Genomic DNA, 26,719 nt, shown 5'->3' with positions numbered 1-26,719 from the left:
TGGACTAGCCATTTATTCTCCCTTGCTTGTTCGGGTCCCCCTTACCATCATACCCCTTGTAGAACTTGCTTTTCCATTTTACTCCTTACCAGTATAATGCTAAGGTAAATAAAACCTGTAGACTGAACTGAGAAGGGCCTCCTCTTTACTACAAACCCTTTGGGATCCTGAACTGCTTCACACAATGCTAGTCTGAAAAGAAATGGACATATTACTCAGAAATAAATCACCTTCCATGATGTATCAAGTGAAATGTTTCCATTTACTATCTTCTTCTTAATACAACACCCAGGGAGAATAGGGGAGATTCCAAACCTCATCACCTTTTTCTCTTATTTTAAAAAAGCACTGCTTCCATGAAAATCAAATACTAGCTTAACAACATTTTACTATCGGACAATAATGAATTCCTACAATATTTCAGAATGAGCACAAGGTTTTTGTTTTTGTTTTCTCCCATTTCTGATCTGCTGTCTATTGTCAGTTTTAACTGGAGCTGAAAAACAAAAGGCTTTAAGAAAACTGAAAGTCATCACTGGGTTTTAAAATAGGAACATTTAAATAATTCTTCTTGAAGGTATTTTCTTTATCAGCCACTTATTTCTACCCTGAAAAAAGCTTGAAATAAAATTAGTATTTAAAGCACCATACAAAACAAAAAGAAACCAGACAAAGGAGTAAGGTACATTCCAATTTAATCATTGTGCACACAAATTTGTAAAAATGCTAGACACACATACATTAAGTCGCAAAGGAAATTCAAGAAATCTTGTTTATGTCTAAGTTATTTTTATGCTATGGAAATTTGGCTACTTACTCTCACCACTATTACATGCATTCACAGTTACATACTTACCACATTTTCAATGTCTGCTTATCCTTGCTAGGAAAGGACAGAATTCCTTAGAAATTTACTTCACTTTAAATCTTAAAGACATAAATTGAGGGTCCATACTTTGTTTAGTGCTTATCTAGAAGAATACATCACCATTATCACATACTCAAGACATCAATTTTCAGGTTTATTTTAGAGAAGACTACCATTTTCCATACTAAAAAGTATTAGGAGCTTACTGTTCATTGTTGGTTTACAAAGATAACAGCAGGAAATACAATATGAAAACATCCTTAGCTTATATTGACATCATCTAGGATGTGGTTTAAGACTAAAGAGGAAAAAAATCCATGTGTTACACTGAAGGAAAGTACTGAACAGGGCATAAAGTAATTAGAAATATACCCAGAGGCTAATTTCTGCTGGCATACACAGTCTCAGAAACCAGCATTTCTAATCCACATTTTCCATGCAAGGTTAGAGAGATTTAAAAATACACTTGAAATTTTTAAGCTCATTCAAAGGGAATCCTGTAAAGCATTAGTCTGCAGGAACATTTCAGGCAAGTCCTTCTTCAACTCTACCCTTGGCTTTAATAGCTCATGAATCACTGCAACAACAGCTTCACGGAGAACAGACAAATTCTGCTATTTAACTTTTATACCTATGCAGTGTGGGAAGTGAAAGCATTGAGAAAACACTTTTGGTTGTTAGCTAAAAGGAAAATCTTAATATTTGTAAAAATACTAGATAATTCTGAATAAAAACATTTTTTCCATCTCACTAAAAGGAAACAATTTATATGTTAATAGGTTTTCCAGTTAGTCTGTTAAGTCAAAGTCAGAAAGTGATCCTGGATTATTAGGGAAATGTCAGGAAGTGAAATATTCAACTTTTAAATAAAATACATTTCTGATTCAGATATTATCTAAAGAGTGTACAAATTCAGATTGCTCACTTCTTTGATCAGTATCCCATTTCAGTTAAACTTAAAAAGAAAAATTGTGACATATAAGTATAAAATAGTACTCACCAGAAAGGCAGCTTTATAGAGATGGTTTTAAGGAAAACCATTTCCACTGTATCTACGCCATTTCTTATATAGATTAAACTGTGAAAGGCAACGAAACTTAAGCCCTTAGGCAATTTTATATTAAAAAAACAAGTGGATATCTTAAAATTTTATTATCAGTTGATATATTGAGATTTTTAATTAACTAAATGCATGACTTTCAAACAAAATAACACTAAGATGGTCTGTTTTCAGTGGCTAATCACCACCCCCAATTAATAGGAATAAAAGATCAACTAGTTTTATGGATAGATGTTCTCAAATTAGACATCATTACACTTAGGGTGTAAAGGAGGTAGCCATGCATCCTAGTCAATGCTACAGAGTTGAAGGATGGTTCAGGCTTGTGAAAACCAAATTGTATGCTTTATTCTTTTTACCTTTGCATTTAAAATTTTTAGCAACACAAAAGCATAATATTTAAAGGTTAAAGGAAACTCTCAAAGATGGTTCAAGACAACAATGAATTCTGATAGAACCAATGACAGTAATAAAAACCTTAACATGTTTTTTACAAGCCATTATGACCTTACTGCCCCTCAAAAGGAACATACAAGGAATTTGTCTAGGTTTCTTGATGGGTAGTCAGTTTTCATTTGAATATTAAAAAGTTTTGTTATTCTTAATTCAAAGTAAAATGAGCCCACAGTGGTGGTGCAACAACAGAATAGGTTATAGTTTACAAAAAAAGGTGAACAAAATTAGTACTTATTTACAGCAAGAGCTACTACAAACATTTAACAAAATACACAGTATGAAAACATTTTCTAGCTTATGACTGCACACCATTTATCACTGCTAGAGGTAAGGAAACTTGACTTTTTTCTTAGGTTGATTCATACTGTAAAAAGTTAAAAGGTAAGTATGAGTAACCACCATGAGAGTGGCTTCAGTAGAGCCTGGACCCAAAGCCCTGCACTCCAGATCACATGCCAACACGTGTGTATAGCCAATTGAAACTTTCACCATCTTTTCCTTTTATGTACAATGTATTTATTTAGGGTCAACCACAACCAGATATAAAGGAGCAGTAATACACCTCTCTTACAACTGAGGTTATTAGCAAACCTAGAGCTACTTTGGCCCAAGAACTGAGTGTTTAAAAGTGTCCAATGGATCTATTATTAGTTATACTCACATTTAAGTAACTGCACAGCTTTCTTCCTTGTGTGGGTTATATGGATATGTTTGAAAAAAATAGGAACATCAGGTACTTACAGATTAAACTAACCTGTACTGGCAGGGCTGTGGGATTTTTCTTCTCTACCAGTAAGTAGCAAATGCTGAAATTCTGCTGCTAGTTAACAAAAACACAAATTGTATTAAACTGAGGAGTTCAATCCATAGTTTTAAAAAGTCAATGTGCATTAAATTTCCTCAGAGCCTGACATAAATACATTTTAAACTTTTTCCCTAAGTCTTACAAAAGTAACCTTACATTGGCTCTTCATTTAGAGTGACTTTATGAGAATGACTTTAAAACACTGTGTATCTATTGGACATACCTCGCTTTTAATAAACTATGTATTCCGATATGTATATGTGGAAGTTTTGGTTACTCTAAAAAAGGGGGGGGCATGGATTTGGGGGGAAAAATCTCAACATGGTAATTTCTAAATTTAAGTGTGTGTAGACATACTCAAACAGAGGAAAGCAACTTTTATTAGTTTAAAATTCAATTTTCAAAATACTTGATTTCATTTTATTAGAGATTGTGGATTTAAAACATGGGCTGAAAAGTAAACCTACTGTTTCTCCTCGAAGTATACTAACAAACACTAACTAAAAGGAAGGCACACCCCATATTATTCTAACTCAAACCTACAGAAACTTCAGTAACTCTTCCCTTGGCTCACTTGTTTTATTAGTAGAGACAGGAAATGATGCTGCATATTTTATTTCCATCTGATTGCTCAAGCATTTAGGAATAAAATGTTAAGAATAAGCTACACTGGAATAAAGGATTCGATGAAACCTTAATCCCAAATGCAAACCCGGAGGGCTAACTTTCACTACATTTAAGGTTCTTAAGCCTATTAACACTATATAATTAGACCTCTCCCCCAAATAATACTGGTCTGTATGAACATCAATCTTCATTTTTATCAAAGTTGAGCATCAATAATTTTTGCTGCCAGTTCCTCAAATTTAACCAAAAGTGAAGGCATACAGATTCTTTAAATACAATAATGCTTAAAAACAAAACAAAACAAAAAAACAAAACTCAGACACAGTAAGAATGCCAAAGGGCCAGGAGAATTCCAAAAAAAGCCTTTCCCTCTTTACAAACACAGCATTACACAAACCCCTGACCAAACACACAGCATATTACTGAAGCTGTGCCATAATACAACCTTACACACTATTACAGCATTTAGAATTAATGGATGGGGTCCAAGTTATCAATCATTTAAATAGTTTACTCACATGTATCTTCTCTGTAGTTAATTTGATCAAAATTAAAATATACACACAAACATATTCTAATATAGCTGATTATATGCCTTCTAAAGAACCTAACCAGAAACCAGTCTTGATTTATAGTAACAGTATTCAATTTGCTTCAGATAGAAATAGTTCAAATTAGCTTCAGTGAAGAGCTCCTTTAGATCTTCAATTTCTGCCTTAATAGGACTTCTACATCCTGCTTTAGTAAAATAAAGATATTTCCCCAAAGATACGTAAGATTAATTGAACAGATTTAAAGAGAGATTGTTTAAAAAATTCAAATTAATATATTGTTTCAAGCTATTATTTTTCCAGGGTTAGAAAATGAAAGGCTCTTCCCTTTATGGCCAAATTATTATGCAAGAATGTATAGAGCTCAGAACAACAACAAAAAAACAATGCTTATAAGAAGCAATTCTCCTGAGTTTTACTGAAGAAATCTTTTTAAAAAATTGCAACTTTCAAGCTGATTATTTCTCAACAAAAATGCCAAGTAAGAACATGAAGACACTGGGGTAAAGTTGGAGATATTTCAAGTATTAGGGTGCTCAAACTGAAATCCCGCTTTCCCCATTTCCTACACAATAGTTTGATTTAGATCCATAATAGGGGTTGCCTAAGAGCAAGATATTAAAAGTACTGTTCTGAAAATTCAACATTAATCACAAAATTGTGAATATCCACTATGTGCACAACACTATACACAACATCATTAAAGTAACTGTTTATTATTTTGCCAAGAAATAGCACAAAGAGGATTTCTACGCTAGGAAAAAAAAGTCATTTATTAAAGTGATTCAGATGACAGAAAATAAAATACTGAGAAAGGGTTAAAAAAAAAAAAAAAGAGTAACCTTCACTAATATTCAAGTCATGAGATAGCAAGCAGAAGTGTAACTAGGGGAATGTTTACTTACAAAACTGCCTCAGAGTCAATAGTCTTATAACTGAAGCTCTCCTTTTAGAAGACTTTTCCATAAAAGTTACAGTTAAGAGAAAACCGATTTTGTTTTGAAATAACACACAAAGGTTACTTAATATTAGGCAGATAAATACTGCCTCTTTAAAAAGACATACCTGATTTATACAAAAATTTTGTATTTTAAATGTTCTTTATATCCCTAACCAATACAAGTATCAGTTTACTCAAAACAAAATTTTATCACATTTCCTTTCATTTACCAAGTTCACCAGTGGAAGTAATAGACACCTGAAAGTTATGTAATTCTCAAAATCATACTACTTCAGAGATATTAAGAAAATTAACTTCAACAATTTATGCCACCCTGAGACCCTCCAACTCCCAGAAGTCAAGTATGTAAGAGCCTATTTCAATTATAATTATTTCAACTATCACTATTAGATTAGCACAAGCAGCAGCCTCACTCGAACATTTCACTATACTGGGGGATGGTGGATGCAATAGAAAACATCTCCAGTTAAGGAGATGTAAAAGGTGTAATTACTGAACAAAGGTATGAATGTATTCTTTTGTTGTAACAAAATTTTCTTCAAACATTAAACTCTTTTTTCCATGATTCAGTTACAGAGAAAAATCATATATTCTAATTACACACTGAAAATTTGGAATTCACGTAAGGAGTAATTTTTCTTTATGCTTCCAAGAATTAAAACCACGAGGAAAACAATCCTGGGTTAGCTAAACATTGTACTATATGCTGTTACTGTTTGAAAGAAAATGCTATCTGGATAGAACAGTTGCTTAGACACAGGAAAGAACGAAAAGTAATCCAGGTTCATGTTTTGGCCTCTCTTCCAGTTCCTTCTTACCCCCACAACATACACACATAAACATGTTTCACACCAAATATAAGCAAATTTTAGTTGGGAACAAATGTGGATACTTTAATATGTGCATATTGCATAAAATATCATTCACTAAGGCTGAAAATGAACCTCAAAATGACTGTTCCAAAACCACAGTTCAATGTACTAACTTTACCACATGATTCAATTTCAGTTTGGCTACTTGAAAAATAGTAATCTACCCATACTGACAGGTCTGTACTACTTTTATTTTATCAATGTGTAGTGTATATGCATACATACCACACACACACACCACCTTCCCACCTTTCACAGGGCTCTACATTAACATTTGCTCTAATGTGGTGAAGTATGAAAATATTAAAAAAAAAATCACAAGCATTTCCACATGACCTTTCAACCTTAATGTTCAAAGCATTGACTTTGGGATTAAGAATGCAGATTTCAGTAACCAGTGGCATTTCCAATGATCAAACTTATCCATGAGGTTAAATTTAACAGTTTGGTAAGAAAATGACAAGTTTTTCCTAAAAGTGAAAGTGGAAAATTTGAACGAAACATTTCATGCCTCCAAATCAAAACCGTCAAATTTTGTTAATTTACTGAAGTTCGATATAGCAATACCAGCTTTACTGAGGCTGTTAACACAAAGTAAATTACATATATCAAATATTTTTATTTATGTTTATTAACACCACAGTCAAACGTGAATATTAATATAGAGCCTTCTCTGCCAAAAGAGTATAAAAATCCTAAGTTTAATTAAATTTAGGGGCCTTCACCAAACTTGCTGCAAGTTTGGGGACATAAATATCCAACAGCCATAAAGCTGTGAAAGCCCCTATAAGGAATAAAATAAATCCCACTTGCCTCAGACTGAACAGGGCAACACTGAGACTCAGCCTCAGCCTGTCCTATGGCAGGGCTATAGGAAGAAGAAAATTTTAATTTTAGAAAAACATTACCCAATTAATTTAAAAGACATGCATTAAAAAAAAATCCCAATGATCAAGCAAGCAAAGGAAAAAAGAGCAGCTTTTTTTTTAAAAAAAAGCTATGTCTGCTATAATCCACTCTGAACCCATACTTATTTTTGTTGGGGATCTCCCCCCAAATAACTAAGTTCAATTAAGCTGAGTTTACGCTTAATATATAACCCAATCAGTGGAACAGGAGTACACGAAGAGTATTTTCCCCAATCCTAATGGAAAATGTCTGAGATTATTACTAAAATATAGAAGTACTCAGATTAAATGAGAATTCCAGCAGCCATTCAAAAGTTGATCCTCATCTGCTGGTCTTGTTCTGTCATACAGTTAGATAAAATCTACACACAATAGAAACTAGTGCCAGACAAAACGTTAAGTCACTTTGTTTTTTTTAAAAAAGGAGGATATAGGAATGGACGTAAGGGACAGCCAATGTTTGCAGTCCCACTAGTCTTACAACTTCCTAAATTATGGCAATTATAATGCCTGCCTGAATGTAACAAGTCCTAAAGGTTGTCTTCTGTGAGGGCAGATAGTTTACATCAACTCAACCCCCCCATTACTTAAAAGCAGCCTAAGTCAAAGTTAAGAGTTATTTCAACATGATTTGTTACACTCATGTTTTAACCACACTATGGACCCCAGAAGCAGTTAGGTAAAAGGTATTTTCTAGAAGCTTAATTATGCTGATGCATGCACAAATTACACTATAAATAATACCAAAATGGGCACCACTTGAGCTATATATACCTAACACGACACAGGAAGACGGTGTGCTTTAGTGCCATGCGTAACACTTTGGATTAACTTTTAATTAAAATTCTACCACTTATTTAAAAGTACTGGTATCTTCTCCCTTCAGTCTTCAGAAAGAAACAAACCTTGGCATAAAATATATCATCTTTGCATTAAATGTAAATAAAACTTTATAAAAGTTTTGAAACATTACTAACCCATTTGTATTTTGCTGATAAACCTGTACATGAAATGCTTGAGACGTGGTTTGGGAAAACATTTCCTATTTAATCATTCTAAATTTAATCATGCCCTTTTTACCTTACAAATTTTCAACACAGGTTCATCTTTGGCAATATGATAAATGTGCTGCCAAATCTAAGAAATATGTATTAATCCCACAACTACTTAGTAGGCAGGTGAGAGAAAAAGTATGGGGCTTCGCTGCTGGCAGACGGAACAAATGCATTCTCGGTGATACATGGACGTTGCCTTTTCAAGCTAGGAATTTTTGAACCTCAATGGTATCATAAGAAAAAAGCTGTAAAACATTTCACTGGAGCAAAATGTGTGATTTAAATTAGCACTCAGCTTTGTAGATATTTGTAGGTTTTGTTTAAATCAATCTCTTCTAGTTGTCACTTAAATACAGACTCTTATGATGATTAAAACAGTTTTCAACATTTTCCTACAAGGTTAAAACTTTTTTTCAAAGACAAAAACTCTGATTTCAGGTCATATCTATACCTTCACATATAGGTTATAAAGACTTATCACCATTTTAAGTCTTTAGGTTGAGAAAAACTCAACTTGAGTTCATCATATTAATAATTATGCTTTGTACAGATCACTTGATACTTTAACCACGAAACTGCCTTGCAAAAGATTTTTAAAAATGGATGCCAAAAAGTCAACAAGAGGTATTACTGTATGAGACGTGCAATACAAGATATGAATAGCAGTCACCTCTACAAAAAAGTTCTTCACAGGACATAGTAACATTCAAATTTCCAAGATGAAAAGGTTAATAGGGAAGCCATTTAGGCTAAATAACAGAAGATAACCATCTAATCAAAGAAATAATGTAATTTTCCAGGAACATAATAAAAAATTTTGTATCCATCTGTTAAGCATCCTAACGGAGGCACATTTAGATTATTTGGCATTACATTTAGAAAAGATTCCAATCCATTAACAGTAAAAAACAAAACAAAACAAAAAAGACACAAAAAACTCTTACTGCATGCACCTAAGCTTCTAGAAGTTTGCACCTGAAAAGCTTCTGAGGTCCACGCAGTACTGCAGTCTCAAAAATAATCAGAAGGAAATGAATGGGTCTGGCACTAGGCTCTAAACCTCATCAGCAGGAGAGAGGGCACACTAAAGTTACGTTTTAAATATCTAGGACATCTAACATGTAGTGACACCAAGGGCATGGAAAGGTGACACAATATAAAGATTTCATACTATGTAATGGCTCATATGTAACTAAGTTTTTCTGTCAACTTAAGCACTAACATACAAGTCTATACATACTGTCCAGTTTAAAACATGCAGCTAAGGAACAACCTACAATTCAAAGACAGAATCCAATGATGTATCAAAACTGTATTGGTAACTATGAATTTTATTTTGTGGACATCTACTGTGGCATGCATCTGTACAAACCTTTCAGGCAGTGGTCCACAGCTGGGTTATGAATAAAAAGGCATAAGTTTTTCTCTCATTTTATTACAATGAAGTTTAACAGTACAGAAAAGTCACATGACCTTGGTGGGTCAGATTTCTTAAACCCTGCAACATGAGGAACTCTAAATACATTAAATATTGTTATACATTCAGACTTCCAATGTACAGGTCTCGGAAACAGTTACAGCCCTCACCAAGCTAGGTTGGGGACATGAAGTCCAACAGCATCTGAAATGCTGTGAAGGCATAACTTTACAAATAGCAATGTAAGCTTACAGAACTTGCCTTTATTAAGGTGGTATGTTCATGTAATTCCAGCGCCTTCACAATATAACGAACCAAATTTACTATACTTCACTTCTAAAAACCTAGATGAAACATGAAAAAGAAGCCATACAGTATAAATTGCAACTTCAGGAAAAGTTCCTGCTTTATTATTCCAAATAATTTTTCCCATGTAAAATAAATGTCCAATAGTTCCTGGTATGTGGGAAGATAATGTTTGTTAAAGTCACAATGAAGCCTTATTGACGGAAGCTTGGCTATATAAACAGCACAAGTTGAGAAAAGGTTTAATCTCCAAACCTATTAGATTGGATGAAGTAAGATCAGTAACGGCCACCTTGCGACATTACAGGAGGTCTCATTCCCATCGGAGGTCGAGGAGGCCCACCTTGGTAAGGGGGTACCATTGGCGGTCCCTGCCCATACGGTGGCATAGCACCAGGAAGGTAACCTGGCATGCCTTGATGATGACCACCGTACTGACCTAAAAAACACATTTAAAACACAAAAAATAGATTGAGTTGGTTTGTGCACTGTACTTTTAAATGCAATGTATTTTGAAGATAAATTTATGTGTATACTCAGAAAATCCACTAAATAAACATAAAAAGAAATACCATGAGGCGGCATTGGGGGTCTCATTCCTTGTTGCTGTGGGATGCCTGGCTGTGGTGGCATCATACCTCCAATAGGTCCAACTGGTGGATTACCAATGGGAGCCTGTCCTGGTCGAGGAAGATTACGTTGGTATTTAGGTAACTGTGCCCTTCTCTCTTCCTATGAATAAAAATGAACACAATGTTAAACACTTGAATGCAGAGAGAATCATTAAGCATAAAAGGCAAACATCTAAAATCTTACACAGTAACCTTTAACAAATGTACCCTTGTCAACCATTACTTAAGCTCCACAAACCAGACTGACTACTTAAAATCTCAATGCCTCAAGAAAACCTCACCTATTTTTATATTTGAAGAATGGCTAATAACTTTCCAGGAAATATACACCTGCCTCAGCAAGAAAGGGTCTAGTGAGAAAGGTAGGTAAGTTTCAAAGGATCTGTAGATACTACCTCTCACACTTGTTTAATTTACAAATTTATGTTAACTAATATGATTTTTGACAGCAAGAACCCAAATTAGTGTCTTCTTTAAGAAACAGTCTGGGAGTAGGAGGAGTGTGTCTAAAATCAAAACACACACGCATGCAATATTTATTCTGTGGTTCTTAGAAATCAGAATGATAAAAACCACAGCGTAAGCATTAAATCAGATTATAAGACCATCAGTGTACAAATTAACACTTCTCAAGAGGAGGATGAGATGCTACAACAGTATTCAAATTATGCTAGTAAAAACCTGTATGTGAAAAACTTACCAGTGATATATCCTCATCTGGATGGATCAACTTACTGGTTGCACTGGTTGTTGTAAGTGTAGCAGGCTTACTTGTTATTGAAGCTGCTGGTTTAGCTGCAGTGCTATTTGTTGTACTAGTGGTTGAAGCTGTAGACTGTGTATAAGCAGGGAATGTAGGCTTTGGGGGTTCTGTAGTTGTTGCAGGGGTACTATTTAAAGGCTTGAAATCTGTACCAACAGGTCCTTGGACAGCTGCCTGAGCCTGTAAAATACAATCTTTCATTAACGAAACTTCAAAACCCAAAAGTGAGTGTATCTACTATAATTAACCTAAAAGTGAGACACCAACATTCGATAAAGGACCAAACTTTAAATGAAATTAAAACAAAGTTAACATGATAAAAACTCCACAAAAATCAAGATAATATGTAAGAATATCTAAAGATGCTGGGTCAAAGTCACATCCAAAACTCAGCAGCAGAAATAAAGACTGCATATGTAACTTCTAAGAGTTTATCTACCTTCTCACCAAAGTTTATTTGCTTTACAAAGCTGTGTATTTATTTCAGGCTGATGAAACACACTGTATCACAATAGTATGCTCTATTGTTACTATTCTAAATTAGTTGTTTAATCAATCTACCAAGCAGTTCAAAACAAAAAAGTTCAGAAATTACAGAATACAAATGCTTGGATAAATTTCAATTACCAAGCATAACATAAACTGCATCAGTGATGACATATTAAAAAATGTCCTTCAGAAATTTTCTTTATATAGATAATACAATGTCCTCCCACTTAACAACGGCTAGATGATTATCACGGACAAAAGGGTTTAGTAGGAACTTTTAAACATAAAGTTACCAGTAGTAAATAGGTTACTTTTCAAAATACCAAACAACTGAAATATGAAGAGTAGGCCAACTTTTAGAACCAAACGCAGAGTACTAAATTTCCTTACATTGTATGTGATGCATTAGATTAAACAGCATAAATCAAAAAAGCTTAATCATGCATCAGGCTAACCATTGGCCACTATAATGCATTTACTGCTTACATGCTTTTAACCCTTTAGAACCATAGGAGTTTGGGGTACATTTTTTTCTATTGGTACGAGTTCAAATTTTCAAATACCATTGATTTTTATACCATTAACTTTACTTAAAAAAAAAATTAAACATAGTATATTTTTCAGAAAAGATTTAGTTTTAAAGTAGGGTCCAAAGGGTTAAGTTTATAAAGCCATTTTAACAATTTTAAACTGCAACTTCCTGCGTACTTGTGCTGTGCTAGGAAACAGAGCTTTAGAAGATGCAGACAGACTTTCTGAATTGGATGAAGCTGTACTTGAGCTTGTTACAGGTGTCCCCATCTGTAGCATAAAAGAAAGGAAACAATGAAAAGTCTCCAAACAAATGGGTGAAAATAAGCCATGTGGTAGACTTTTTTTAGTATAGATTGCATTTTTATAAATGCAAAATATAATGCAATCAAATCAGATTTATTTTAAGAGGCAGGCAGTTAATGCATTTACAATAAACAAAGTGACAGTATGAGCCTCATAAAATTTTTTAAATTCTACACCAATAAACCTAGTTATTAACCAGTTTCTTTTCTAAAACTGGATGTGTTTTGCACTGTGATATTTCAAAAATGATACCTTCAACTGAGACTAAAGATGCGTTACTGACACTTCAATCTAATTGAATGATTTTTGCTAAAAGTTTGACATCTCTCAATAAACAAAATCCCCACCCACCTCAAAAACGTAGTTAATGTGTTTAAAAGGGACTTAAAAAGTAGTACTTTTAACTTAGCAACTACAAACAAAAAAACTGAGAAAAGAAAACCTCTATGGGATAACGTTAAAGTGAAAAGAAAAAAACAAGAACATACATCCCGACCTTAATTCTGAATGGATTACATCTGCCTAATTTTGAATACAACTTGGGGGGAAAAGCCCAAAAGTAACCACCATTATACAGTTACTATATATAACAAAAGCATCTTTAGCTTCTGAGTTCTGAACATAGACAAGGTCAGTAGGAAAGAGAAGTCTAACTAGGTCAAACGATGCCTTCCTGCAAAAGTGCAGCATTGTGTTTCGTCATTGTTCTACATTAAAGAGTTCAACGAATGATTTGCTAAGGTCTTAGGATTTTCACCTTTGCCTTTGATTTCATTCCATTCATAGTTCAAGATGTGAAGGAGGACCTCTAAACACTATTATGTATTTAAGTCCCCAGAAATTAAACTTTCATTCCTAACTAAAGCTAAGAATGACCAGAATTCACAGCTATGAAAACAAAAAACATACTACACTATTGGGCTCCAGCCAATCTTTTTTGACTAGAAGAAATCAACGTGTGCAAACATGGAAGAGAGTAGGACACTTCTTTGTATTTAATAAATTGTATGAAAATGATTATCAACAAAAAATTGATCTATGACGATTTAAAGGATTTCTATAAACAACTACAACTTTACCTTTAAATACAAGTGCACTCCTTTTCAGAAATTTCACCTTACCTGTCCAGCACTGGGGAAAAGAGGCTTAGTAACTGGAGGCTGTGGAGCAGGAACTGTTGCTGTCGGTGCAGGTGGTCTATTAAGAATGCCTGGCGCTGAAACAGCCTGTGCTTGAGTCATTGGAGGAATTCCTGGACGGGGAACAGGAGGGGGCATACCTGTAAAGACGAAATATTGGGGAAAGGGAGTTGTTGAAACTTTTAATTCAGAAAAAGTATTTTTCCAAGACTTTCTTGTTAAAATATACCATGTTAAAAAACAATTCTACACTACAAAGTTACTGATGAACTGCTCAATTCAATGAAGTCCAAATATCTTAGGCATTTGTTCCTTGGAACAATCTTGCCTCAACCTTTCTATTCCTTTGTATCTCTTCAGAATTTTGGAAAGTGAAAGACACCACTAGAGACTCCTTGTATAGGAAAAGTAGAAAGTAAGTTACTAATCTTCCTGATTTAGCAAACCTTGTGAAACACATAAGAGAACTATTACAATCATCCAACAGCTGGATGTTCTCTAAACTCGAATTCAATTCAAATTATTGTAAAAACTTTTGATAGGTCATATACCCATAAATTTTTTTTCAGGAAAATTATTCTTGCAAACACTTCAAAAGATTTTTAAGTCATCTCTAAACCCAACATGGGGCTCAAAATTACAACCCTGAGGTGAAAAGTCACACACTCTACTGACTGAGCCAGCCAGGCACTCCTCCTTTAAAGCAGTTCAAGTAAATTTTCCTAAAAATCCATTACTAGTACGTTCTTCAAAGTTCCTAAACATAACTTAAAAACTTTTACTAACTTCACATTATCAACTGAACATTGGTTATTATTCTACATTCCTTTAAATGCCTAAAATTCTCTCAGAACACACGTGGAGCTATTGCCTATAAATTAATGCCTGTCCTGGCAATGATGCACATTTTGCCGCTGCCTCATTTATCCTGTTACTTTTACGTCAACTATCACTTGAATACTTCTTAATCTGCTACGGACTGCACACCAAACTTGCTAGGATTACATACAAAAAAAAAAAAAAGGCAACCAACTGAGAAAGCCTCATGAAGACCTGTGAAGCCAAGCACACCTACTTGGCTAATGAAATTTGGTTCCCCACATTATAGGATAGAGTCAAGATAGTTCTTAACACAGGCTCCGTTTCAGCTAAAGGGTCCATTAGCCCTGTTTCTGGTCAACTGTAAGAGGCTAAGGAGCTTCTGGGAGAGTTATTTTGCTGCCTAATGACAAAAAGGTGGGGTGCCTGGGTGGCTCAGTCAGTTTAGCATTCGACTCTTGATTTCGGCTCATATCATCTCACAGGCATGTGATGGAGCCCTACATCAAGCTCTGTGCAGACAGTGCAGAGCCTGCTTGGGCTTTTCTCTCCCTCTCTCCCTGTCCCTTCCTGGCTTACGTGTGCACACGTGCACTCTCTCTCAAAATAAATAAACTTAAAACAAGAGCCCACTGCTGTTGACACCCTTTCTTGCCTGAGTTATCTTGTAACAACTGAGCAACATGTCCCAAGGAGAAAAGCTCAAGTGCAAAGGAGAAAATTTTAAACACATGGGTTCTTGAGATCCCCAGCCACTGAATCTACCACTTTTCATTGAGGGAGGCCATAAATGCCTACATTGTTTAATACAGTTTGTTATGGTTCCCTATTATTTTCTAAGACTCTCCGTTACTTATCTAAAAAATTCCTAACAAATAAAACCCTTTTTAGGTATATGAGCTTTGGTGCATAGGTTCTGTGACTCATTTCTGATTGCTTTGAAACCTATTTACTATTTCAAAACTCAAAAAAAAAGCATCCATTCTAACACTTGTCCAATCAATTTAAAAAAGAACTAAATTTTAATATTAAAATTGCACCAACGTCCACAAACCTACTGTCCACAATACTTAAGAATAAAGCATGCCAGTCCTTAGTAAAAAGGTTATTGTCTAATGTTTCATACCTGGTGGCATACCAGGCATCAGAGGTGGTATTCCTGGTCCAGGTGGCATCATTCCACCCATTGGCATCATTCTATTAGAAAGCAAATTTCAAGAAACAAACCAAGTTAATCAACAGTATAAACTATTAGAAAACATTTTGGCTAAAGCCTGAAACAATAGATAAAAGACTTGAATTTGACCCCTAATATTGAAAATCAAGCTGAAAGAACACACAACACTAGAACAATTCTATCAAAGTAAGTCTTCTAAAAACCATCAAACCTCTTGGGTTTATCAGTAAAGTAAGGGGGCAAAACCAGTCTCTCTTACAAAACATTTTCATACACTTAAGGTCACTATGAACAATTATACCCTCAATACAGACAAGAGGCCTCATCTAAAATATGTGTAATTGGAAATCATAATCACCTTTGGTCTCATTTGGAAAATACCCATACAGAATATAAATAAAAAAGAAAAATTATTTTAGAGTCATTATATTTTTCAAAAAGAAAATATTGAATATACACTGTGGAGTAAAGATTCTTGGGAGGAGGGTTACAAAAAAAACTACCACCAAAATTAATGACAGTCAAAAGTAACCTCACACAATTGCCTAATTTCTAACGGCCACCTAACACTAAACCATGACTAAAGACATAACCCATATTTATTTTCCTTCCCCTAAAAGAGCTCACCTTCAAATACCAGTGTCCATTCACTTAAAACATTTACAAGTTTGTGAATTCTTAATTGAGGACTTTATTAGAAAATTAACTTCTATATATAGATTTCATTACAGGAAAACCGAATTACCTTCTATAACAACGCATGTTAATTTGGCAAAAGAGTATCTATTCTTTCTTAAATATCAACACTTTTTACTAAATTCCATTACTTTAGCAGTCTGGCGAAAAACAGCTGCATGTTTAGAAAATGCTTTATTTATATGGGTCTATTTATTACTGGTTCCTCACAAATGTCTTTTTTTTTTCCCCTCCATTAAGACTTGTGTCAACCAGCTTGCACATTCTAGAAGTTTTAGTGAGGAAGGTTAGAAAATTTCTGAAGTCAACTGAATAGATACCATTAAACACACAAAAAAAATGACATTATGATTATACCTCCTGAATTACATTATGAATGAGATGCTTACATGTTTTCACCGCAAAATGACTGGGTGTATTTTCTCTGATGATGCAATCTGTGAAAATGTATGACAAAATCAAAATCTAACTGTGATTTTCAAAATACAGTGGGAAAGTGTATTGTATACCTCTCACATCCAACAATTTTTTAAGTAAAAGTGATAGGCACGAGCACCTCATATTCATTTTAGTTCTTGATGATTTGACAAATAAATCATTTACAGAGTTTGCTTCTTGTCACAACTACAAAGTGTCATGGACAGTTCTGAATCTCAGAAACACAAATCTACAACCAACTACTTTAATTACATCAGAGGCAATTGAAGTAGATGGCTGCCTACACACATCCTAAAACCCAAAAATCTATTCTCTTCAGAGGCAAATTTATATTCCTTAAATTTATTGGTAGACCCCTTTTTAGACAAGTTTAAGTTTAGGGAGCCCATACCTTTAAGAAAAAAAAAAAAAAAGAAAAAAGGCAAAGTAACATTTTACAATTCATGTAACACCCAAGTTGAAAAGATTATTACTAGGCACAAGCCCACAAGTCAATTAAAAGTTTTCTTACCCAGGTGGCATGCCTGGCATAACTGGTGGCATTCCTGGCATCAGAGGAGGAACACCCGGCATTAATGGAGGTATGCCTATAAATAAAAATTTCACCAACAAAAAAGTCACAAATATTAAAGGGTTAAGAGAAAAATTTTAATACTTCTATACCATATCAACAAAGTCCTAAGAATGTTAAATCGTAACCCTTATGTGATACCTGGAGGCATTCCTGGTGCTCCCGGGACTGGTGGCAGTCCTGGCTGTGCCATTGGGGGGATATAACCTTGCTGAGGTTGAACAGGCTGTGGCTGAAATGAAGTTGAAGCTGCAGAGTCATCATCATCATATTCATCAGAATCATCTTGTTGCTTCTTTTTTTGACTCTCTGCTAACAAAAGTTTTAATTAATTTTTCCCATGAAGTAAAAAAAAAAAACAAAAAAAACTAAGCAAGCTTAAGACATTCAACATCAAAAAAAGTTATTTCACTGTAATTAGCTCATGAGATTTTTCTTGCAAAGAAATTCAGTCAATATTATTCTTTTTACTCTTCAAATGTGTTTTCAATCTCTATTAAGCAAGAAGGTTAACATCCTTTCCCTATTCTGACAGGTAAAAAATAATTTTCCTACAGGGCACCTGGGTGGCTTAGTTAAGCATACAACTTCAGCTCAGGTCATAATCTTGGAGTTCGGGAGATCGAGCCCCACAATGGGCTCCATGCTCATGGTGCAGAGCCTGCTTGAAATTCTCTCTTGTCCCTCCTCCCATACCCCTCCCCTGCTTGTGCTCTCTTTCTCAAAAGAAATAAACTTTAAATAATTTTCCTCATTTTTTTTTTGAAAAACAAAAACAAAACAGCTTTCTATTCCATCTCAAAAGGTAAACTATGACAAAGAGGTCTGACCTTTCTACAATGCTTTCGAAAACAAAAACTTTCAGGGCACTTGGCTTGCTCAGTCAATAGAGCATTTAACTCTTGATCTCAGGGCTCCGAGTTCAAGCTTTACGTTGGGTGTAGAGCTTACTTTAAAAAAAATTTTTTTTCATAATTGATAACTTCTACCTACCATCTGGATAATAAGTGATTGTAAAATCCAAATCAAGTAACAGCATTACCAAAAAATTTACTATTAGTGGTTATATAATCAAATCAAAACAAGCTACCTTCATTTTCAGAAACCTCAACACTTGCTAATTCCACTTGGAATGCAGTTATGAACAAAACTATATTATAATAAAGTGTTTGGAATAATCCATGTGATATTACATATATACAAATCAAATATACAACTCCAAACATTAAGACATAAGAAACAATAAAACTCAGGATGCTTGGGGTGCTTAGTCGGCTGAACGTCTGAATCTTGATTTTGGCTCAGAACATGATCTCAGTTTCATGGATTCGAGCCACACATGGGGCTCTGTGCTGACAGCATGCAACCTGCTAAGGATTCCCTCTCTTCCCCGACCCCACTTGTGTTGTCTCCACTGTTCTCAAAATAAACTTGAAAAAAATAGTGTTGGTGGCTAAGTCAGTTAAGCATCTCTTGATTTCAACTCAGACCATCATCTCAGTTATTGAGTTCTCTCTGCCACTCCCCCACTCACGCACATGCTTGCTCTCTCAAATAAGTATTAAAAAAAAACCCTCAAAATTGGAATTTTGAATAACATCCACTATTAAATTTATACCTCAAAGTAATAGTAATACTCTCATTAGTGAAGCTGTGTTAAGAAAAAGCACACATCCTAAGGTTTACCTTGCGTTTTCTGTTCAAGAAGTCGTCTTCTTTCATCCATGTCTTTTTCTGGAATACCTTCCATACCATATATTTCCAATTCTATGTCTGTTCTCCCAGGTATTGCATTTGGTACAGCATCTATTGTCTCTTTATGCACCTAACATTAAAACAAACTTCCATTAGATAAAGTGTTTCATAAAGTCCTTTAAGAGCAATCTGAAATTACTCAGAGGACACTTAGTATAATCATTAAGAATAACTTGTTCTGTGGTGAGACTATATCTGGATTCAATCCCCAGTTTTGTTGCTTACTTACTAGGTATGTGAGACTACGCAAATCCTCTGATTTAAGATTATCCAACCTATATACACTACCTAACATCTAGCATCATTTTAGGAATAAATGCATTAAATCATACAATTTATATAATTATGTAAGTAAATATATAAAACTATTTAATACCTGTGACGTTACAGGTATTAAATTGTATATGTTAAATAAAACATAGTGAATACAGAAAGCATTTGGCAGGATGTCTAACACATAGTAAGGACTCAATAAACATTGTTTACCATGTAATCTTGCTTGCTTGAATTATCAGCAATGAACCGGCAGTCCCACTCAAATGAGAGAAGGTTCAAGTCTGACTTAAGCACAGCTTATGAAAGTTCTTACTATATGAAGAATTAACATAAAATTTCCAAGACTGATCTTGAGACAAGCTGGTAGTTACAAATTTGTAAAAGTGGCACTTATAATTAGCATATCCAGAACTAATGCGTTACCTGAGGCACTTAACACTGCCACAGCAGTGATCCTGTCATTACACTAAATTTGACAGATTACAAAGAGAAAGAGATTTTATTATAAAACACTGGAAACCTACGATTTTTTTTTACTAATGGTTTTTGCTAGATCAAATGTTTCTAACCCTCAAACATGGGTAACTTCTGCCAATATGGTAAAATTCCTGTCAGTCTTGGTTTCTTCAGCAACTTGCCTTAACTTAGGCTAAAAAAATGTCAAAGTATTTTGCCTAGACTATCAGCATCACCTGAAAGCTCATTACAAATGCAAATTCTCAGGGGCCTCCCACCCCCTCCGCCAGAAACTCTTGGTTAAGACTAGCAATTTGTTTTAACATGCCCTGCAGGTGATCCTGAGGCATGCCCAAGCTTGAGAACCACTGCTTTAGGGGACATATTTGTCTCATACTCAATTTCTCTTTCCTCCCAAAACATTTTCATGCAAGAACAGAAAAGTAAAGAAAACTAAGTGTTTTCTTCTTAAGACATATATCTCAAAGACTTTAAACAGAGACATGCAAATCAAATTCAGAAATTATCTTAATTTTTGATTGATCTTTAACCATTGTTCCTTTACTGTGATTAAAAGATCCATGAACAAAGCTTCTCAACAAGGGACTTAATCACGCTGGTTTTTTGGCATGTTACTGTTCTTTTTTTTTTTTTTTTTCCAACGTTTATTTATTTTTGGGACAGAGAGAGACAGAGCATGAACGGGGGAGGGGCAGAGAGAGAGGGAGACACAGAATCGGAAACAGGCTCCAGGCTCCGAGCCATCAGCCCAGAGCCTGACGCGGGGCTCGAACTCACGGACCGCGAGATCGTGACCTGGCTGAAGTCGGACGCTTAACCGACTGCGCCACCCAGGCGCCCCATGCATGTTACTGTTCTTGACAAATGCTGATGAAGGAACTCCTATGTTCCTCAAAGTAATAAAATTGTATTCATACACATTAACTATTCTGTTATATTTCTAAATGATAAGGGCAAGAATATACTAATCAAAAGCTATTGGAAAGAGAAGAAAAATAACATGATTTACTTAACTACCTCACAATATCCTAGCCAGAATTAGACTTCTTACAACCTTGCCTAGTAGAAATAATGATGATCTTGGTTGAAAAGATAGGTGGAGCAAGCACTGATGTGAACCATCTAAATTACTAACGTCCTAAGTTTATCATCTATAAAACTGGAGGATGTATCTGATTTAACTGCCAGGCCCATTTCACAGGTTGCTGTGAAATTACACTAAAACCATAAAAAAAAAGCACTTGGTCAATCAACAATGTCACTAAAATAGTTTCTCAACTGATCTCCTTCCAGTTCCATTCCATTTCTCTGTTCTTTATAGTACAACTTCTTGAAACAGTGCCTCTACTTTCTCATTTTCTCTTGAGAGTACTCCAATTAGGCTTTCATCCTCATCACTCTAGGAAATCACTCTTGGCAAGTGACCAATGACCTTCACTTTGATTAAATCCAATCTGTCCTCATCTTCCTAGACCTACCACCAGCATTTCACTCTGTTAAGTAACTCCTTTAATCATCTCATTTGGTTTCCAGGGCACTACTCTCTTGGATTTCCTACCTTTTCAATGTCCTTGAATGGTTTCTTTTAATCTTCTAACCGTTAAGTGCTGTGAGTGGCCCAAGCTGGAGTCCCTGCACCTATTCTAGATCTATATTCTACTCTCTAATAGGAAACGACATCTAGTATCATGGATTAAAACAGCTATGCTCACCACAGCATCCTTCCAAATTTCTACCTCCAGCTCCAACCTCTCTGAAGTCCAGGCTTACAGATACAATTGTTTATATGACATTTCCAACTGGATAGTCAACAGACCGTCTCAAAATTAACAACACAACACAATCGTGACATCCTCATCTCTAAGCCTAGTCTTCCTGCAGCTTTCAACATTTTAGTATACGATAACTCATTTCTCACAGTCCTCAGGCCAAAAACCTTCAGATCAATCTGCAACTCCTCACTTTCTTATACTCTGCATCTAAATCTATCAGCAAATTCTGGTCTCTGTCACCATCACCTCTTGCCTGGAATACTCCAGTCATCCTAAGTGTTCTCACTGCATTCTGCAGTCTGTCTATTTGCAACTCTATAGCCATGAGAATCCTTATTTAAAAAAAGAAAAAAAAGAAAAAGAAAAGGTAACAGAATATGCTACACCTCTATTCAACCTTGCATTTCATTCAGAATGAAAGAAAATGGCCTACAATAAGTAAACCCTTCTATATAAAGCACATTGCTCCCCTTTCTTTTTCAATATAGAAGAATGCTCCTGTATGTCAGGGTCTTTCATTTGCTGTTTTCTGGAAGCTCTCTCTCATTTCCGTTCAGATCTGTTCAGATGTCAGCTTCTCATTCAGGTCTTTCCTATCTTGTGGACCTACCTATGCCTCTTACCTAGTTTTAGCTTTCTCTATCACTTATCGTGAAAAGGCAAGCTAAATACTGCAGTGTTTTCTTCCACAATATAAATCTAAACTCCATGATGGTGACTGTTTCCTTCACTGCTGTACACCTAGTGCCTAAAACACTTGTCTTAGCACAATGCTGTCGCACAGAAATTTTTTGTGATAAATTATTAATATTCTTTCTGTATCAGTACTATCCAATACAAGTCATCCACCAGCCACATGTGACTGAGCATTGGAAATGTGGTTACAATGTGGAGAAATTAAATTTTTAATTTTTAATTTTTAAATTTTCTTTTAAGTAGTCACATGTAACTAGTGATTGCCACAGTGGAAAATTATGGGTCTAGCACATAGCAGGCCCTAAAATATTTCTGAATGGGTATTATTATTACAGTGACATAACTGAAGAGGATCTATATAAACTTGTCTTTTTAAATAAACTTTTTTAACTAGGGGAAACAACATCTTATTTTAATTTACCTCCCCGCCTCCTACCAACAGTAGTTTCCAATAAATAGGAATTTGCTCATCTCATCTCTCTCTAGGGTCCAATTAGGCAAAAATTCAGGTAGCACCAGGACTGGCCAAAGTAGAAGAAATAATGTTGAATAAGACATAAAGGCACTTACTAGATCCTTAAAAACATAAATTGCAAAGCTCTCCCTACCTAAGTAGTGAAAAGCTCAAGAAACCCAGACATCATTAAATGAAACACATTACCTTTCCAAAAGAGGTCCAAGGAATAATAACTGAAGTAAGCCTATCCTCAGGCAAGAAATTGTAACAAATCCTTCAATGGCAGAGAGTAATGGTAGCTAATTATGTATTATTCTCATGGGATTAGAACTGGTCAGACCACAAACTTTAAATCACTGATCTTTGTTCTCTAACTCAAGTAACTGAGGAGATACTCTGGGACCTCAACTTGTCCCCAGTCTAAAATAAAAAGTATTATTAATAACTTAAAGATAAACACTATGAACATAAGTTTTCTTCAAACATAAAAAAAAATCAATTATTTAACTTAATGGCCAAAAAACAGGTTTTTTTTTAAGCTGACTGACCATATCTAATCTTTCACAATAAACAAAACCCTACAACTGTTAAAATAATTTTTTTTCATGTTGTTTCCACACAAGGGGTTAAAAGTTAAAGACAGAAAAAAAATCCTTACCTGCATGCAATGAATAGCTAAGCCAGGTCCTGTGTACAATTTCTTATGACATATATGGCATTTAAAATGTTTTGCTTTTTGGTGCTGTATAAGGATCTTCTCATCATCAAAATCTCTATTACAATACCTGATCAATGTTGTTAAGGTACAAAAACAGCACAAAATGACACTGCCTATTAAAAAAACCTGTCATAGTAAGAGACTAGGAAGAGGAACATTAAAACATAGGAGCAGTTAAAACCAAGAAGGTACTTTATGCCCATAATCTCTCACCATCTCTAAACGAACACATCTCAGTAATCAGCAAGATTACTGTAAAATCCCCGCATTTTACAAAGATTTAAGTAAAATAACTTCTGTTCAATATTTCAAAATTTACAAATGCACGCTGTGGACTGGACAGTTCAATGTCAAAAAATCCCCAAGTTTATGTCAAGAATGGATTTCAAAACAGAACTCATTAACTAGAAAACAAAAAAATCAAAATGTTAAAAATCTACCTAACATATGGAATTTAGGAATATTTATTTTATTTCGATCCAAGAATAAACTCACAGTGAGTAAGAATGACACAATTTCGTATGAATAATCCACAAAGTTGTTTGCAACTTTTTACGAATATGTTGCCATGGCATGTATCTAAACTCACAGATAAGTTACATTAATAAAACTGGGAAATTTTCTCTCACTGGGCAGACTTTCCTAAAAGCTCATTAAAGAAATTCGTGACCGTTTTTCAACCATTATATAAACAAATGCAGTTCCGTAACCGTTTTTAGGTACGAGACAGAAGTAAATCAATTTTAACGTAAACGGTATTAGCCCTTCCCGAAAAAAATATTAAAAAGACGCCACGTTTTACTAAAAAATAAAAAGCATTTTTTTTTCAGTCTTACGAAGCTGGGTGATAGACACAAGAAACTCCACCCTTTACGCTTCTTGAAGATTAAGGCGCCAGCGGGTGAGACGCGGAAGCTAGTTCTCCCCCACCCCACTCCACCCCCGGCCAAAAAAAAAGAAAGAAAGAAACCATGGTTGACTAACACAAGCCTTCCCTAAACCACCGATTCCCCAATTAAACGGAAAAAGTGGGTGACACACTCCGGAAGCTCTCCCCTAATCCTCCAGAGTCAATCAGCGTATTAATACTCGAAGAAAGTCCCTTTGTTGAATCGTCACCAAAACAACAGAATGTGGCAGAATATCCTTAGGGGACACTGTCCTTGGTGGAGGGGTCCAAGCCGCCTCCCAGTGGTTAGGTCAACGCTCGCACCGAAGCAAGAACCTCCTGAGTCACGGAGTCCCACGATCCACAACTGCCAGAGCCTCTCGCCCTAGGGAATTCAGTTCCCACGAAACCTTCCCAGATCCGGCTCCAGCCACCAAGCCACCCACCTCGAGGCCTACATCCCAGACACTCTCAGCCACAGGCCAAAGCAAGGCCTCCCAGTCCCAGTCACCACTAACCGGCGCCCCCGCTCGGCCTCGACTTCAAATCCACAAAGGATATCAGCACCACGGCTTCAGCTGCTTCTTCTTCTTGCGACCCATAACTGCGCTCTACCGACAAAGTGAAAGGGGGAGAAAACTAACAGGAAAAACGAGGCAAAAATCGCTCACTCTTCCGACCCAACGGCCACCACCGCGTCCCACAGGAAACAGACACAAAATGGCCGACGCCCTCGTTCGCCGCTCTGCTCCCGTCAGGCACTGCGGCCGGAGGCGGAGCCAGGCAGGGAAGGGTCACATGACGCAGACCTCCTCCCTGAGTGGGTGGAGACTCGTGGCGGCTGACGGGCGGCCGCCATCTTGTCCGTTTAAGGTGTCCCGGCCCTGTTTGCCTGCGCTGGCTGATTCCTCCGGTTTCCTTTGTGAGGGAGCTGGCGGCCGAGGTGCACCGATACACTCGCGAATTGAAGGAAAAAAACAAACAAACATAAAAACCTGGGAAGATTGCCAGCGTAATTAAGGGCAGACTACAAATAAAGAATAATGAGAGAACGCTCAATTTTTAATTTTGTTTCATTGCCCGGATTAATCCTTGCTGTACTAAGGGTTGGGCATTTGCCTCCTAAGTCAAAGAAGTCGCAGTCTCTGCCTGGTGACTTGCAGGTTGGTGACAGATGAGTAAACGAGGCAGTGTGGTCAGCGCTGTGATGGGGGAAATACAAGGGGCTGCGGACAGAAGAGGAACACGAACAGGGCCTTGGAGGCCACGGGGGAGTCAAGAAAGGTTTTCTGAACTGAAAAGTTAATGGGAGCAAGGGAGGTGGAGGAGAGAGGATGTCATTGAAGGAGCAAAACGTGCAAGTTCTTTGAGGCTTAGCGCCTGAAACACAGCAGGGGTTTTCGGACCGGAACTGTCCTAGGGAGAAAAAAAGGAATCCAGACTGGAAAGGAAGAAGTAAAACCGTATTCGCAGATCGCATGATCACAAAGAAAAATTAGTAAGCCCTAACCCCCAGTGCCTCAGAATGTGGCTTTTAGCGGTGAGCAAGCTGCCACTCTAGTAGAGGAGACACTAAGTACGTCATGTCGGGAGTGATAACTGCACTGAAGTAGAACTAAACAATATGAGGGGGCACGGTAGAGACTGATGGTTTGACAGCAGAGATTTGTGTGGGATGTTTTTTTGTACAGGGCATTTTCTGTCTCTCAGGAGGCTGCATTTGTGCAGAAAACCGAATAATAACGAGGGAGAAGAAAAAAAAAACATGCAAATATCTGGGGGCATTCCAGATGGAGAGAAGAGCAAATTAAAAGACTGTTACACTGGGGGGGGGGGGGGGGAGGGTTGAAATATTTGAGAAACACAGGAAATGTGACCAGGACAGAGTGAGCAAGGAGAGGGTGATGGGAAATGAAGACAGAGGGGGAATTACAGGCTAAATTATGAAGGCCTCCGTGCATCACATAATAAGAGCCCTTTTAGTAGGGTTGTTTCTAAGAACCGAGCGGGAGAATACAATACAAAATAGCAGTTAAGATTATAGATTGATCACTTATATTGACTGAGCCTCAGTTTTCTTCTCATCTATAAAGTGAGGATAAACCCCTCTGTTACAGAGTCGGTCAAGGATAAATGAAATAAAACAGATAAATAACCTGGCCCATGGTTACTGCTAACTAAATGACAACTATCAAAGTGTAAATGCTGTATTCATATGATTATTGCTGTTGA

The 26,719-nt window shown here is 36.0% G+C and overlaps 1 protein-coding gene across 9 annotated transcripts; it reads right to left on the bottom strand.

Annotated features, from left to right (window-relative positions):
* Positions 1–678: 678 nt before the first annotated feature.
* On the bottom strand, positions 679–25,239 carry ZNF207 (zinc finger protein 207). 9 transcript variants are annotated; one of them, XR_002148996.3, is made up of 14 exons: positions 25,049–25,239; positions 23,539–23,665; positions 19,134–19,272; positions 17,589–17,759; positions 17,388–17,463; positions 16,828–16,875; positions 15,692–15,762; positions 13,729–13,886; positions 12,479–12,571; positions 11,219–11,461; positions 10,459–10,618; positions 10,142–10,325; positions 7,014–7,068; positions 679–3,204 (listed from the first exon to the last, which is right to left on the bottom strand). XR_002148996.3 is itself a non-coding variant. In XM_019817503.3 (13 exons), exons 1-12 carry the CDS (start codon positions 25,087–25,089, stop codon positions 10,165–10,167), a joined length of 1,488 nt encoding a protein of 495 aa, XP_019673062.1. In that variant the 5' UTR covers positions 25,090–25,239; the 3' UTR covers positions 9,475–9,924; positions 10,142–10,164. The 9 variants fall into 9 exon arrangements, 7 of the variants coding, with proteins under 7 accessions (XP_019673062.1, XP_006940129.1, XP_006940130.1 ...); XR_002148997.3 differs by having other exon boundaries at positions 679–3,201; XM_019817503.3 differs by lacking the exons at positions 679–3,204; positions 7,014–7,068 and adding an exon at positions 9,475–9,924.
* Positions 25,240–26,719: the final 1,480 nt, after the last annotated feature.

The sequence above is a fragment of the Felis catus genome, chromosome E1, assembly GCF_018350175.1.
Source record: "Felis catus isolate Fca126 chromosome E1, F.catus_Fca126_mat1.0, whole genome shotgun sequence".
Classification (NCBI taxonomy): domain Eukaryota; kingdom Metazoa; phylum Chordata; class Mammalia; order Carnivora; family Felidae; genus Felis; species Felis catus.
This window is presented reverse-complemented; position numbering and strand designations above follow the sequence as displayed.